Consider the following 14,533-nt stretch of genomic DNA (forward strand, 5'->3'; position numbering starts at 1 on the left):
AATATTGTATTATTATTATTAGTCGTGTACGCATCCTCCTGCCTAAGCGGCGAAGAGGGAAATGGAAGGATGGGTGTCCTCGAATGTGCTGATTGCGAGAAAGGGAATGGCGGAACACGGAGGGCCTCCTGATCATGACGTAAGGATCACGCGCTTCCCTTTCATCTTTCATCCCACCAATCGCTAGGAGGAGCGGGAGGTGGGGTGGAGGCACATCTCGCCGCCGCCTAGGGGCATACAGGGCAGAGTTATAGAGTTCCCAGTCCTCCTATTACCAGAGGGGACCTTATAAAAAAAAAAGACGACAAGGGAAGAACGGCTTGTCGTCCGCTCATAATGTATTTCCGGGTGAAGAGGCTGCTTCTTCCTGTCCCGGCCACCAACGTGCTGAGTGCTTTGAGGCCCGCAATTTTGAGCGGAACGGTTTGGGGTTGCCATGACGATTTGAGCGACACCGAACCAAGGCCTATGCAGGTTAGTCGGCGTTAACTGAATTGTTTCATAACTGAGAGGCAAGATTTATGGCCAGAGAGAGGAGCGTCTGTTTTCAAAGAGTTTTTAGCTTAATACAGGATGTGGGAGGAAAATAATGGACGGAGGGAAGCTATTAAATTTGAGGTAATGGAATGGAAGCGTTTGGGCCTGGCGTCATGACAAGGCGAAGCTCAAGGCTGCTTTCTGGGGAACTCAGTCATGGAGCGGATCGTAAGGTATGGGATAGGTGGGGGCGGTTCGGGGGAAATGGCAACTTGGGTTGAGCCAAATTTGGCCCACAGACTAGCAATTCCCAAACCCTGTTTTGGACTATAACTCCCAGCCTGGTGGCTAAGGCCAGATTATAAACTAACCCATGTAGGGGATGGAGAAAAATATTATAGCCAGTGCTTTTTTCTTTTAAAAAATGTTTAGGGGTACTCTCATTTTGACTCAATAAAATCACCATTTAATAGTTCAAATCGGGAAAAATAAATACAGTAAATGAACAAAAGTGCAAAGATTCACAAAATGTTTAGGGGTATGTGTACCCCTTCGTCTCCCCAGAAAAAGCACTGATATATATATATTGATATATATATATATATATATATATATATTGATATATATATATATATATATATATATATATATATATATATATATATATATATTGTATAATGTAGCCCAAGGTATGTGGTTATTTGCTACGGTGCAATAGGAAACTCGCATTAATCAAGGCCCATTGTGCCCATTATGTTGGTTAACCTTCATAATAAAATGCTTTCCTCTCAGTTGCTTTTAATATTAAAACAATGTAACATTGTTCAAGCTATATAAGAGAGAGGACATGATTCAGTTTTAATATATGTCTGTATTCTTTAAAGTTTAATAGTAAGAAGCATGTTATTCAGGTTTTATTTTATTTTTTAATTACAACATGTATTACTTTTATATTATTGATTGGATCTACCCAGCTTCTGATTCTCAAAAGCTCTTCCAATGCTAAGACTTCCTGGGTCTCTGGTTAATTTATTTATTCTTGCCCTGATTCGCATTTGGTTTAGTTTCTCACTCTGATGTGTTTTTGATAGTGTGGTTTTTCAGTGTCCACCCTTTAGCGTTCATAGCTTCCTTGGATGTCTTAATGACAGGAAGGTGGGGTAAAAGTGTTTAGAAATGTTTTCTTGCTGTGCTAAGCCTTGCATCCTGCCCAGCCCATTTCATACCTGTAAACTGGAATCCACTCACATGATACTGGCTCTGACTCTCTACATTACTTACTTTGGAGTGCACTATTAACTCTGACATCTCTTTCATAAAGCTTCAATGTTACATCTTAGCCCATTTTCTTACACCCATATTTAATCTTTTTTAAAAGAAGAAAAACATCATCAAAAGCTGTACAGTTTATTTCACCATTGCATACATTTTTTTTATGGACACAAAAGTAGAAATCTTGTGCCCTTTGAAAAACTTTCGCCAGTCAAGTGGCCTCCAGATTTTTTGGATTACAACTTTCACCATCCCATTGTAGACCAACAACATTGGGTGTGGGTGTGTGCCAGTTTGGAGAAGGCTGACTTAAAACAATGCACTAAAATGCACCATTTTCCTGTTGAGTGCTACATTTCTCACCACCACATTCCTCAGAGCTTTTTGCCCCTTTCCATGCTATGAAGCAGAACTTGAGACCTGCCTTGGGACACCAAGTAGGGGCTTAGAAGCAATGACTAACAAGGTGCTTTTTCGGTATATGTAGTTAGAAGGAGGGTGGATAAAAATCAATTATTATTTTTAATTTAAATATTTTTATTGAAATTGGATTTTTTATTTAAATTGGATTTTTTAAAAAATTAAATTGGATTTTTTAAAATGAAATGCTTTTGGAGGAAAAATCTTTCTAAAGATGGTTTTCTATTTAAGTTACATTATAGTCCAAATACCATTATTCAGGAAATAAGGATTTGTTTTTAATTATGTAGCCTGAGGTTTTATATGCAGTGTTTAAATTTTTAGGTAAATTAATTCGATTAATCCATTCACAATGTCATGCTCTTCCAGAGGTTTCTGTAAGATTATTTGGGATAACTTTTCTAATGAGAAGATATTATCACAGGTGCTTGTTTTTGCAGTTCTCAAAAGTGTGAATTTGAGATAACATGCCTTCTCTTCACAGGAAAAATGTTATAAAATAAACATACAGAGTTGAGGAAAAAACTTTAATCCCATTGTTCCTTTGCAAATTTATATACAGTACACAGAATCAACCCCTTACCAAATACTAAGTTCCAAGAGGTTCAATGAATAGATTGTTTTGAATGGAATAGATCTGCATATGTAGCTAAGTGTGAAGCAGTAAAAATGAAAGTTCAACCTTGTGAGCAAAATAGGGATCTTTGTGTAATAATTGTGTACACTGAAAATTTATTATTCCAAAAATGAAACCTTCATCTGGTTGTAAATATTAAGATTATACCACCAAGAATGAGTCTTTCTGTAAAAAAAATGATTTAAACCAAGTCTTACTGACTAGTGATTTAAATCGATTTGATTTAAATCAAATCCACCCTGGTCAGAAGAAAGTGCTGACTCCCCACCAATAAGATATGGACCACCTGCTCTCTTGTGTCAGTCTCTTGCTGCCTTTTTGTCCACACATTTGGTGCAGTAAGGTTTAGGATGCCCCTCTGCTTAGAAACAACCCCCAGGGGTATTAGACTCTTAATGCAAGGGTGGAGAACCCATCAGCCCTTCAGATGCTGCTGGAGCACACCACCTGTAATTCCTGGCCAGTGGCAGTGATGGCTGGAGCTGATGGAGATTGGATTGGAATCCGCATCCCTGCTGTAAAGTGTTAGGGAGGGCTACATGTTTCACACAACAGCTGCTGGGAGCACACATCGGTCATTTTTTCACCCAAAATGTCAGTTCCAGCAGAATTGACAACCACTGCTCTCCTCTACCGGATAAGCACTCTGACAGAGAGCTTCTATCTTAGAGCAGGAGTCGGGGAAACCTGTGGTTCTTCAAGTGTTGTAGGGCCATTGGCTGTGCAGCCCTGGGGCCCATGAGAGCTGGGAGTCCAGCAAGTTTGAAGAGCCACAGGTTCCCCATAAACAATGTGTGAAAAGTCAGCCAGCTCTCCCGAATCGTCTTTTCAGGAATGTCTGCTGCTGATTCTCTTAGTCATGTGAATTCGCCTTTAGTGGCAACCACATCATCACAAAGTTTTCACCTTGGCTTAAGGATGCTCTCTGTGACAGGCTTGGTAGCTTTCTCATTTATTGTTCAACTAAAGGTCATCACAGTTTAAAACAACAGCAGCAGCTATTCATCCGTATGGAGAAGTTGATGAGGCATGATAAGAATATGAGAATATGAGGCAAGGTACATCTGTCTCGTACAGCAAGCTGGTGATAGCCTTTGCGTGTTTGCCTCTGGTGCTTGGTGTTAAGTCATATGCTGCCTCTATGCACAGAAGTCCCGTATATCTCATAGCTGAGCCATCTAATCTTCTGGCTGTCCCCACTTCTTGTGGTAGGAAGTTCCATACATTAATTCCATGTTGCCTGAAGAAATACTCGTGTCGGTTCCAAGCTCTCTGCTTGGGTTACCTGAGAGGAGGCTTATCCCTGCTCTGTGGTTTCTACCGGCACCCACAGCCCTCCACCACCATGTCCTGGTACGTCTTCAGGACCACCATGTCGTGTTGGTCCAGGTAGAGCATAGCAATGGGGCTGAGGTCCGTTGGGATGCAGCACGCCTTGGGCACCCTGGAGTTCACCGAGCTCAGCATGGTCTGCACCACAGCGTGGCTGGAGGAGTTCATGTGGTCGGCCAGCGGGAACCGGCACTCCCCGGAGCAGTAGAAAGCATGGTAGCCGCTAGGGGCAACTATCCAGTCGTTCCACCCAACCTCCTTGAAATCCACAAACAGGCGGTGCCTCCGGCACCTTGTGCTGGTTTTGGCCTTGGGCTTCAGGCCTTTGCGTTTGCTGCGGGAGGCTGGCCCCTTGGGCGCTCTTCGGCCTCCTTTCTGGGTTAGCCCACCCGGCTGGCTCCTGCTTTGTCTCTTCCCACGAGTCAAAGGCTGCCCCCTCCAGTCGTGACTGTAGGTGACCAGCAACGGCCTTTCTAGAGCCCACTGGGCCTCCTTCTCTCCCGGAGACCGCCTTGCGCGAAGCGGAGCCTGGTGTTGATGAAGCTCATGGCTGCCATTGGGGTGCTCCACCTCAATGAGAAATCCAAGGTGGCGCCTCTGGCCCTCAGCCCTCTGGAAAGCAGCGGTCACGTCAAAGCTCTCCCACTTGGGCTGCTTGGGAGCCAAGAATTTGCGAGCCAGGAGGAGACTGCTCTTGTTTCCAGAAACGAGTTGGGGGCCCATTGCGTGGTATATGTTGATGTTGAAACCCCTGCTTTCCTTCTGTGAGTGGTACAGGCGCAGCTCCAGGGCGGTCAGCTCCTCTTCCACAGGCAGCAAGGTGAGGTTGAACAGGAAGTAGAACGAACCATCTACGGCTTCAGGGGTGTTTTCCAGATCCTCTAGATGTGAAACAGAAGTTGGAAAGGGATTGAGGACTGAGTGGGGCTGGTGTGGGAAAGCTTTGGCCTTTGCAGATGTTGCTGAACTACAGCTCCCATTGCCCCTGGCCATGGGCCATGCTTGCTGGGGCTGGTGGGAGTTGTAGTTCAGCAACATTCACAAAGGCTGCCCATGCCAGGACTGCAGGAATTGCCTTCCTGCATCCAAACAAGTGTCACATCTAGTCTCTTCTGTTTTGTCCCCTGCATTCAGTCAGATGCTTCTAAGCAGCTCCCAAGCACCTTAGGAAGGCAGCAGCTGTTCCCTGTCATTTGTCTCAAAGTTATTGTTCTAACTTCTTAAATAAAAGAGAATGCTTGTTTGTGGCTGTGCAATGTGTTGCACTTTCTTCTTGGCCTGTTTATATATATATATATATATATATATATATATATATATATATATATATATATATATAAACGTATCTTGGCATCCCTTTCTGTGAAGTGACACGTCCTTGCCTGAGGTGGTGCAGGGTTCCTGGCTCTGCTGATAATGGAAGCACCTCCTACCCTGTGTGTGGCCCTGTTGCCTTGCTTGCTCTGCAGGTGGCGCTATAACCCAAGGCAAATCATACACCTCCCAAAAACCAAGAGGGAAAAAATAAGGGAACTTCCTTAAGTAAGCAGAGCATGAGGGCATTCTTGAAATATCTTGGCATTTGGGAGCTTTGCTTTCCTTCCTCCTTGATGACTCGTGTTTGACCCTCAGAGTCGAGCAGCTCAGCCTTAGAACACCAGCAACTCTTGAATCAGAATTGTAGAGTTGGAAGGGACCACAAGGGTCATCTAGTGCAACTCCCTGCAATGTTGTCAGCTATGGCTGGCAGCAGCTCTCCAAGGACCTGGGCAAATGGGGGGGGCTTTCCTTTTAACTGGGGGTGTCAAGGGTTGAACTTGAGACCTTCTGCATGCAAAGCAAGGTTTCTGTCTGCTGAGCTACTGCTGTTTTCCTTTACGCAGTGCAGCTGCTTATCTATAGCTTTCCACCTCTCCTTCATCCCTGACTCCCGGTTTTGTTCAATCACTTCAGGGATGGAGAGCCTGTGGCTGTCCTTAGTTGGACTCCAGGTCCCATCAGCCCCTGCAGCAGGCATGGCCAATGTTCAGGGAGTTGGTGGGAGATGTAGTCTAGCAACTTCTGGAGGGCCTGGACTAAATTTCCCCGCTTTTCTGCCCTCTGCTGCTACCCTGACCCCTGGGCCAACCAGTTTTTCAAGGCCCCAGCCAGCCCAACTACCCAGAGGTGGAATTTGAAGGCGGATGTGGCAATCACAAGCTCACCAACATGGTGGAAGGTGCGGATGGTGTTGGCTCTCCCAGCTTGTTCCTCCAGGAAGGGAAGCTCTGTCTCTTTGAGGGAGGAGGGAGCCTTCCCCAAGCAGAACTGGTACAGATCCAGAAGATATTGGGGGACCACAAACCCTGCCCTCGGCTCCGGGCGCCGTTGCAAGCCCAGGCGTCTCAGCAGGATGGTTTGGAGGGCTTGGATTGGGACCTGCTTTGTGGAGTCATGCTTGCCAGCAGTTCCTGGAGAGGCCGCTAGGAGGCCTCCAGATCTCCAGAATTTAAGAGGTATAAGCAGGACCACCAAAACAGCCAAGTTACCAGAAACCATTGTGGAACTGGGGAAGACAGAGGGAAGACAAAGACATGGTTGGTGAATGTGGCTTGTAGACAGAATTGGATTTCCTGGGTTGTTGTTTTTCCCTTTTCCTCTCTACTCCCCCCCCCAAAAAAAACAGAGAATCAAAAAATGCATTTGACTTGGAATATGTATAGATTAAACTATAGTTAAAGGGAGCCAGTCAAAAAGCTGGTTTGCCTTTTTAGCGTCGTGCCCCCTGCTGGTAGTGGGGAGAATTTACCCCATGGTGCGCATCAGTATAATTTGATGCAGTTCAGTTAATTCCGTGGCATGAGGATACAGCCTCAGAGAGTGTATGCATGTTAAATTTCTCCCAGACCATCTCTGCAAGATGCTGCAGGGAAGTTGCTAGCAAAGGTCTTAGTGAGTACGAAAGCCTGAAGAAATATGCCTCTGCTGAGACTTTTGAACAGAGCAAAACCTTGGGGAGTTCAGATCCCTTTATTTTATCAAGTGCACATTTTGCTTTGCAAAAGTGTTTCAGTGCCAAAAAAAAGTGTTGCGAGAAGGCAGAGGGGCTTCTTGGAGCAAGCGAGTTAGATTATTGAGAGTGATGTGTGCTGCGTTTTTTGTTTTTGTTTCAAGAGCATGTCTTTTGCCTTTGAAAGATTTTTGCGGTAGATAAGAGAAAGTCCTGGCCTTTGTTAATGTTTTGACATCCCTGCTCTTCCTTGATCTTCCATTTGCTTAGGCTTGGGGTGGGCAATCATGCCTGATGTCTCACTCACCCTCCCAATAGCTTACCACAGAGGAAGTCATCCTCTGTCATCCGTAGAATTGTAGAGTTGGAAGGGCCCGTGAGGGTCATCTAGTCCAATCCCCTGCAATGTAGGAATCTCAGCTAAAGAACCCCTGACAGATGGCCACCCAATCTCTGTTTTAAAACCTCCAGTGGAGGAGAACTCACCAATGAAGGAGAGAAACTGAGGCACAGAGAGCTTGCCATATAACACCCACGAAATGGGCACAATTTGCTACAGGCCGGCATTTGTGACTAGCCTTGACCATATGCACTCATGTCAGCTGTACCCCGGAGATTGCACAAACCCTTTGAGGTGTTGTGCAGATGAATGTGGGAAGATTCTTGCATGGTGGCTGTAGCCTTACCCTCAACGTGGCACCATGCACTAGTTGGGTGGAGACCGGGTGGGTTTTCTGCCAGAGGTGGGCAGGCAGACTGGCAGTGGGCGGAGCTTCTCATGAGGGCATCTTGCTGCTGGATGCTATCTTGAGACACGCTCTTCACAAAGCCACAGTTAATACATGTAAAATTAGCACTGCCCATAAGAGCCCTCTAAGCACGTCCACAAGGAGGGTAGTGTTGCTTTTCTGAAGTGTTGTTGACAGTGTGGATGTCCCATCCCCCCCTCGCCCCACTCAGAAGTACTTACTTGCAAAGGTTGAGGCTGTTGGCAAGCATCCATTTTCCCCACTCCTGCAAATCCAGCAGCTTTTCCTTGTCGTTAGGTCTCTCCCAACCTTGCTGCTGCTTCTCCCAGGTCGCCCAAACCAGGGAACTGCCCCATGGCCACCCCACTTCTCCCCGGTGACCTCCGTCCTCCTGCTTCCCTCGCTCGGCAAGTGAGCCAGAGGCCGGCCAGCCTCCCAGCTCTTCTCCACAGTGCTGGGGCTCTGCCCACCCTGCCTGTGGAGGTGCCGTCCTCGCTGCCTTCAGGATGTGATGTCAACCAGGCCAGGAGGCCGAGCCAGAACAAACAAGTTTGTTGTGAGTTGTCGCCTCTTCGCTCTCTCCAGCACAGCACGGTGGCCCATTTTCTGGACTCGCCACTCGCTTCAGGCCCTGCTCGGAAGGTGAGAGAGCTATGCCAGCTCTGATCCCAGGTGGGGAACAGGAGGCGACTTGCATCTCCACCCCAGAAAATTATGGGACATCCGCTTCACCAGTTAACAGCAGGGCCAAGGACACGAGGTGGCCAAATTTGGCCGACTTATCATCTCTCCCTTGCCCGGTTAGCAACAAGGCCTTCAAAAACACCCAGAAGGTTCTGTTACCATGAGCCAAAATCGGCGACTTGACACTGCTTGAAGGCCGGCCCTTCCAGTCTGACATTTGGGCTGCCTACCACCTGGAGCTGACATTTATCAACCTGCTACTAGTAAGGCACACTGAAAAGCAGGGACAGGTCACCCACCCAGACGTTTCGCTTGGCACAGGGCTAGTTTCACAGCGTTTGTGCTGGCAGCCCAATTTACAAGCCTGCAAAGTCAATGCAGGCTTTTACATTGTAGCTTTAACTGCCCCCCCCCCTCCTTCAAAGTAACACGTGTGATTATTCTCAGGTCACGTTCAAACAGAAGCTGGTGCTGTCCCAAAGGCACGAGCCTCGCCAGAAAAACAGCCAACCTGCCCCCTCCCCAGGCCCCATTCTTCCTGGCGTGCTGCCCAGGAGTGCAGGAGATCTGGGCCAGGTCCTTATCAGGCCAGAGGGGGAGAAGGCTTTCAGGGGCCGGCGCTTCCTCCGCCACCAGACAGCACGCGCCGGGAACGAGCTGTCTGTGGAAAGAGCGCGTCAACAGGGCCTCAGGAGGAAGCGCTGCGGTCATCACCCAGGGCAGACTCTTGGAACAAACACACCGTGCAGGAATGTGGCCTAGTTGGGGACCTGGGCGAAGGGTTGGGGAGAGGTAATCTCCAGCAAGGCTGAAGGGTGCGGCATTCCCTCCCAGAAGCCTAAGCTGGAAAAAGGTCTTGGCTGTAGGCGCACATTAAGCTGGATTGAATGCACAGCAGTTCAACTGTCCTTTCCCAAGGCAGAATTGCAGTTCCTTAAGCTGGAGGTGTGCAGTATAATGTCTGCTTTAGTTGAGATCCCTGCATTGCAGGGGGTTGGACTAGATGACCCTTGGGGTCTCTTTCAGCTCTACAATTCTGTGATTCTAGGATGCCTTTTCTTCATGCTCATGCTGGGGACCCTGACCACTAAGCAAGCCCACCGTCATTTCTGAGCAGCAACTTGTGCTTTGAGTCCACCACTGACACCAGGAAAATTCTGCGGGAGCTTCCAGGGTACGTGGTCCATTTGAACCATGGGAAGCTTTCTGGCGCTCCAGAATTGAAAAATACGGAGCTTTTTGTCTCCTACCAGGTGGTTCAGAGAGCATGCTGAACCTGTATGTGTCCTGGCTACCCACTTGAATGGCTTTGGAAGAGGATGGAGTAGATTCATGGAGAGTGTCACAGCACTGTCAGGCAAGGAATGTCCAGAATGAGGAGTTAACTCTTTATTGTCAAAAGTACACTTACAAGTTGGGGAAAGGCATGTCCACCCATGCTACCTCCCTCAACTACGCCCGGTTTGCACCCAATGTGGCAGTTGCTGCAACAGAGAGCCCTCGCCCCCAGTTTATGTACAGTGAGGGGGGAAAGTATTTGATCCCCTGCTAAATTTGCCCGTTTGCCCTCTGACGAAGAAATGACCAGTCCATAATTTCAACGGTAGGTTTATTGTAGCTGTGAAAGACAGAATAACAACAGGAAAAGAAACCCAGAAACCCAGAATACAAAAGTCAGAGATTGTTGTGCATTATAATGAGTGAAATAAGTATTTGATCCCCTATCAACCAGCCAGATGTCAGGCTACCTGGTATCTTCACTGTATGTAATGAGCTGAGATTAGAAGCACCTGCTGTAAGGGAGAGGTCTTACCTGTAATCCCAGCTCGTTACAGTACCTGTACAAAAGACACCTGTCAACAGGCGCAATCAATCCAGCAATCTTTTCCCCCTCACTGTATATTCCCTACCCGAGTTTTACACTGGCAGGTGCAGACTATGCCTGCGTGTAGCCCGCTTCTGCTGCTCCCACTTCAATCCTCTTCTAGTCTTGGGACCCAGAGGGCAGTGATGCAGCAGTTGGCCTCATCTGAGGACAGGCAGCCCTCGTGCAATCACACCCACGGCAGAGATATGGCACAACCTCACCCGATGGCAACCGACTAGAAGGAGGCAAGAGTGGCATGGCGAATTGGGCAGAGAGGCAGCAGATGGGCTGCTCTGTGGCTGGGTCCTTTGAGCCTAGAGGACTGTGAATCGTGCTGCTTTCTTCCAATGCTAGTGCGTACTGCCCTGCCTTTTTGGAGTCGATCCTCCTTTGGGGGCACATCTGCACTAAAAACCCAACAGAGGTGAACTGTCACGGGTTTCCTGTTGCAAGGAACTTCGGGAATTCCGAATCGTTCCAGGGGTGAACCGCCTCTTCTTCAAGCTACCGTCCACCAGGGATGCTGTAGAGAGGAAGCAGGCACATTGAGCTGAAAATTCATTTTAGGTAACCAGCAGAGGCTAGGCTTGGCTAAAAGTCTAAGGCTCTGGATTCAGCAGCATCCATCTCTGGCCCAGGCCAACCCTTCTTGCTCTCCACCTTACACCAGAGTTGTCCTTGGCTGCCAGTGGTTGTTTCTCCAGCTCGCTGTGCAAAACATCCTCTTTGCCGCTGACCCTGGGCTTGGCCGCCCGCCACAGAGGATGTTGGCACAGTGAGGGAGCGTCAAGTTGGTGCCGCCACCGTCCAGAGGGGAAAACAGGCTGTCCTCGTGCAGCAGCACTTCCTGTTTACAGGCCCCCATAAGCCTATGCTTAACCCTCTGCTGCCTGAAGACCAGCAGCCTTGGCTGCTGAAGCGGGCAAAACGTTCCCAGCTGGCAAGAGTTCTGCCCTTGGCACAAGGCAGAAGTGACCCAAAATTCCAAGTGAGTGGCTCACCTCTCCCCTAAATCTACAGCACAGGGTTGGAATAATTTTTCATTCTTTTATGGGCAACCGGGGGGGGGGGAGCAGCCGTGCTGCATACCAGTGGTGGGCGGGGCCAGAGACAGAACTGGGCAGAGCAATAGGTGGGACTTTTCCTTTTGTACAGTGTGATGCATTCCAGCTGTGGGAAGGTCAGAGGTTTTCTAGCAAAAGGCTTCATCGCCATTGTAGGACACAGTCCAGGCAGGCAAAAGCACTTTAAGGGCAAGGTTGACAGAAGAGAGTAGCCTGGAGGGAGACGCAGGGGCTGGAAGGCTGCTTTTGCTCTGAGGTTCCCAAACCCCAACCTACCACCCACCTGGAACCTAGAGCTAGTTGTCTTCAACCTTCTCACACCCCATGACCCGCATTTAACTCAAACACACATTTGGAGACCTGTTTCTTGAATCTTCTAATTTATATTTGCACGGTGGTAGCGCTCCTGTTGTGACCCACCCTTGAATCAACCAGTTGAATACAGGATGTGAAATTTGTAGCCATCTTGATTAAGCATGAGAAATAGGGACATTAAGGCCACGGGACCTAGAAATCTGAGGTTTTCTCTCTCCCAGCGCTCTCCCAGCGCAGAATCATAAGGTTCCTTGAGCATATAAGCTTTTCTTTAAACATTAAAATAGGCTCATACCTCTTGTGATTATGGAACACAGCAACAAGAGCAAAAAAATCCTGCCGTCTATTTCAAACAGCTTAAACTATAGAGGGAACTTGGTCTGCTCAGCAAGGCGAATGGGAGGGCAGAATGTATTATAAGTCATAGAAGCACCTACCTCCCAAAATATTCCTTAGGAGTACCAATGCTGTTGACACAAACAAGGCGCCATTTGTATAACCCATTTCTCCTCTTTGCCAGCAGGGGTGCACAATGAAGGTGCCAGTTGCGGTCATCCGCCTGCCCCATGGACCCGACGGGTCAAGCCGCGGCTTCGATCCCAACTCTCCCCGTTTCCAGGCCCTTGGTCCTGCCAGCCTCTCCTCTGGGAGCACAGCAGACCTGGAGCAGGAGCAGCAAAGTCGTGTGATGCTTCGAGAACGCTACCTGCGCAGCCTCCTGGCCATGGCTGGACAGCCCGTCAGATTCACCATGTACGAGAGGGTCAAGGTCACAGCTTTGTTTGGAACATCCGACATTGACATCCTGAACTTCCAGGTCTCCGAGCTACAGACTCCACTAGGGATACAGAGAGAAGCGCTGCTCCGATGTTCAGACATCATCGCGTACTCCTTTGAGCTTTGACAGCTCTGCCTTTTTACTATTAAAGCACCTTTTATAAGTAAGTGTTCAGTCCTTTGTGAGTTGCAGAGAGCAGGCTCGGGTCATTCATAGCAGACATGTCCAGTGGGCTATGACAAATTAAGAAATGAGTTTGAACTGCAGAGGCGGCTGCCTGCCACATCTCTGCACGATTCACTGTTCTGCACGCACTGCCTCCCACTCAGATTCTGGGTCTCTGTTGCAAGTAGGAGCTGTAGCAAAATGTCACAGTATGAAGTGTTGCACCCCACTGCTTTCCTGTTTGTTTCCCCAATATTGCCAACATTACAAGCTCCCATTTTTGCTGTTTTGCTGCTAATCCCTCCTCCTTGTGGGCAGCCCCATTTTAACTACACCACACTAGCAATGACACAGCATCAACACTGTAGAGCAAGTTATTCTCTCATTCAATAAAGCATTGCAATACAGCAAATGCAGATTCAGCAGCTGCTTCTAAACGAATGGCAGGACTTAAAACCCTGCCTCCCTCCCTGGAGGGATGGCAGTTGGTTGCAGATGCTTGGTGCTGGGTCTCCCATGTTCTTTGGCATTTATCTGAAACTAGCAGTGCAGTGAGCTGCTTCAGCTCAGATGAAAGTGAATTAATTTAACATGCATTGCAGCTCAGTTCAGGCTCGCACTCAGGGCTGACTTTTTTATGCTTATCCTTTTGAGTTTTATCATAAACCATCATGAAATATCCAGTTAGCCTACTGAGGACTCCCAAGTCTCCTGGTCCCAGCCACGGTGCTTTGATTCACACTGAGTTGCACACACTGAGAACAGGATGCTGCACTGGATAGGCTTTTTATTTGATCCAGCAAGGCTGTTATCCAGAGAAATGACACCCTGGGTCATTTGTGCCTGCCCTTGGACTTATGTGACTATATTTCACTCTAGCACCCTGACATTGGCTCCCAGTACGTTTCCGAACACAATTCAAAGTGTTGGTGCTGACCTTTAAAGCGCTAAAAGGCCTCGGCCCAGTATACCTGAAGGAGCGTCTCCACCCCCATTGTTCTGCCTGGACACTGAGATCCAGCGCCGAGGGCCTTCTGGCAGTTCCCTCACTGCAAGGAGCAAAGCTACAGGGAACCAGGCAGAGGGCCGTCTCGGTAGTGGCACCCGCCCTGTGGAATGCCCTCCCATCAGATGTCAAAGAGATAAACAACTACCGTACCTGACATTTAGAAAACATCTGAAGTCAGCCCTATTTAGGGAAGTTTTTAATGTGTGACATTTCAATGTATTTTAATCTTTGTTGGAAGCCGCCCAGAGCAGCTGGGGAGGCCCAGCCGGATGGGCAGGGTACAAATAATAAATTATTATATTATTATTATTATAGATCTGGGCGATATAACATGCAAAACTGGTTTGAAGTCCTGCAAACGTATCTCAAATCATGATTGTGTGTGTGTACTCTGCAAAAATCACAATGCTTCTCTAGATTATTGCAGCCTGTTAACACTGCCAGCTCAGCTCTCCCCTGCCTCCTGCGAATCACAAGAGCAAAAATCACGTTGTGGGAAAAATTGTGAAGCCAGCCAATGCCTCTACATAGCTGCATCCTTATTTCAGACACCATGATACATCACTATACCACAATGTTTAGCTGGTGATATATCAGTGTTGAAAACCATTTATCACCCAGCCCTAGTCCTGACTCTATTCATTGGTGAAAAAAACCCCAAAAGTAGGAGCAGGCTTGATTATCACATAGTAGTTGCTTTGATTGGTGCCTGTGCATTTTGCTTCACAACTTTTGAGCTGAGAGGCTTATTCCCACGCTGGCTCTGGATGCAAGC

At 47.9% G+C, this 14,533-nt stretch overlaps 2 protein-coding genes across 4 annotated transcripts; one reads left to right on the forward strand and one right to left on the reverse strand.

Annotated features, from left to right (window-relative positions):
• Positions 1-374: 374 nt before the first annotated feature.
• GEMIN7 (gem nuclear organelle associated protein 7) lies at positions 375-12,751 on the forward strand. 3 transcript variants are annotated; one of them, XM_035117120.3, is made up of 2 exons: positions 375-710; positions 12,330-12,751. In XM_035117120.3, exons 1-2 carry the CDS (start codon positions 627-629, stop codon positions 12,708-12,710), a joined length of 465 nt encoding a protein of 154 aa, XP_034973011.1. In that variant the 5' UTR covers positions 375-626; the 3' UTR covers positions 12,711-12,751. The 3 variants fall into 3 exon arrangements, with proteins under 3 accessions (XP_034973011.1, XP_034973013.1, XP_034973010.1); XM_035117122.3 differs by having other exon boundaries at positions 375-474; XM_035117119.3 differs by lacking the exon at positions 375-710 and adding an exon at positions 10,038-11,415.
• Positions 1,869-8,926, reverse strand: LOC118085958 (bone morphogenetic protein 2). Its single transcript, XM_035117117.3, has 3 exons — positions 8,098-8,926; positions 6,343-6,683; positions 1,869-5,019 (listed from the first exon to the last, which is right to left on the reverse strand). The coding sequence occupies exons 1-3, from the start codon at positions 8,124-8,126 to the stop codon at positions 4,124-4,126; spliced, it is 1,266 nt and encodes a 421-aa protein (XP_034973008.3). The 5' UTR covers positions 8,127-8,926; the 3' UTR covers positions 1,869-4,123.
• Positions 12,752-14,533: the final 1,782 nt, after the last annotated feature.

Source organism: Zootoca vivipara, chromosome 6 (assembly GCF_965207765.1).
Source record: "Zootoca vivipara chromosome 6, rZooViv2.hap1.1, whole genome shotgun sequence".
Lineage (NCBI taxonomy): Eukaryota > Metazoa > Chordata > Lepidosauria > Squamata > Lacertidae > Zootoca > Zootoca vivipara.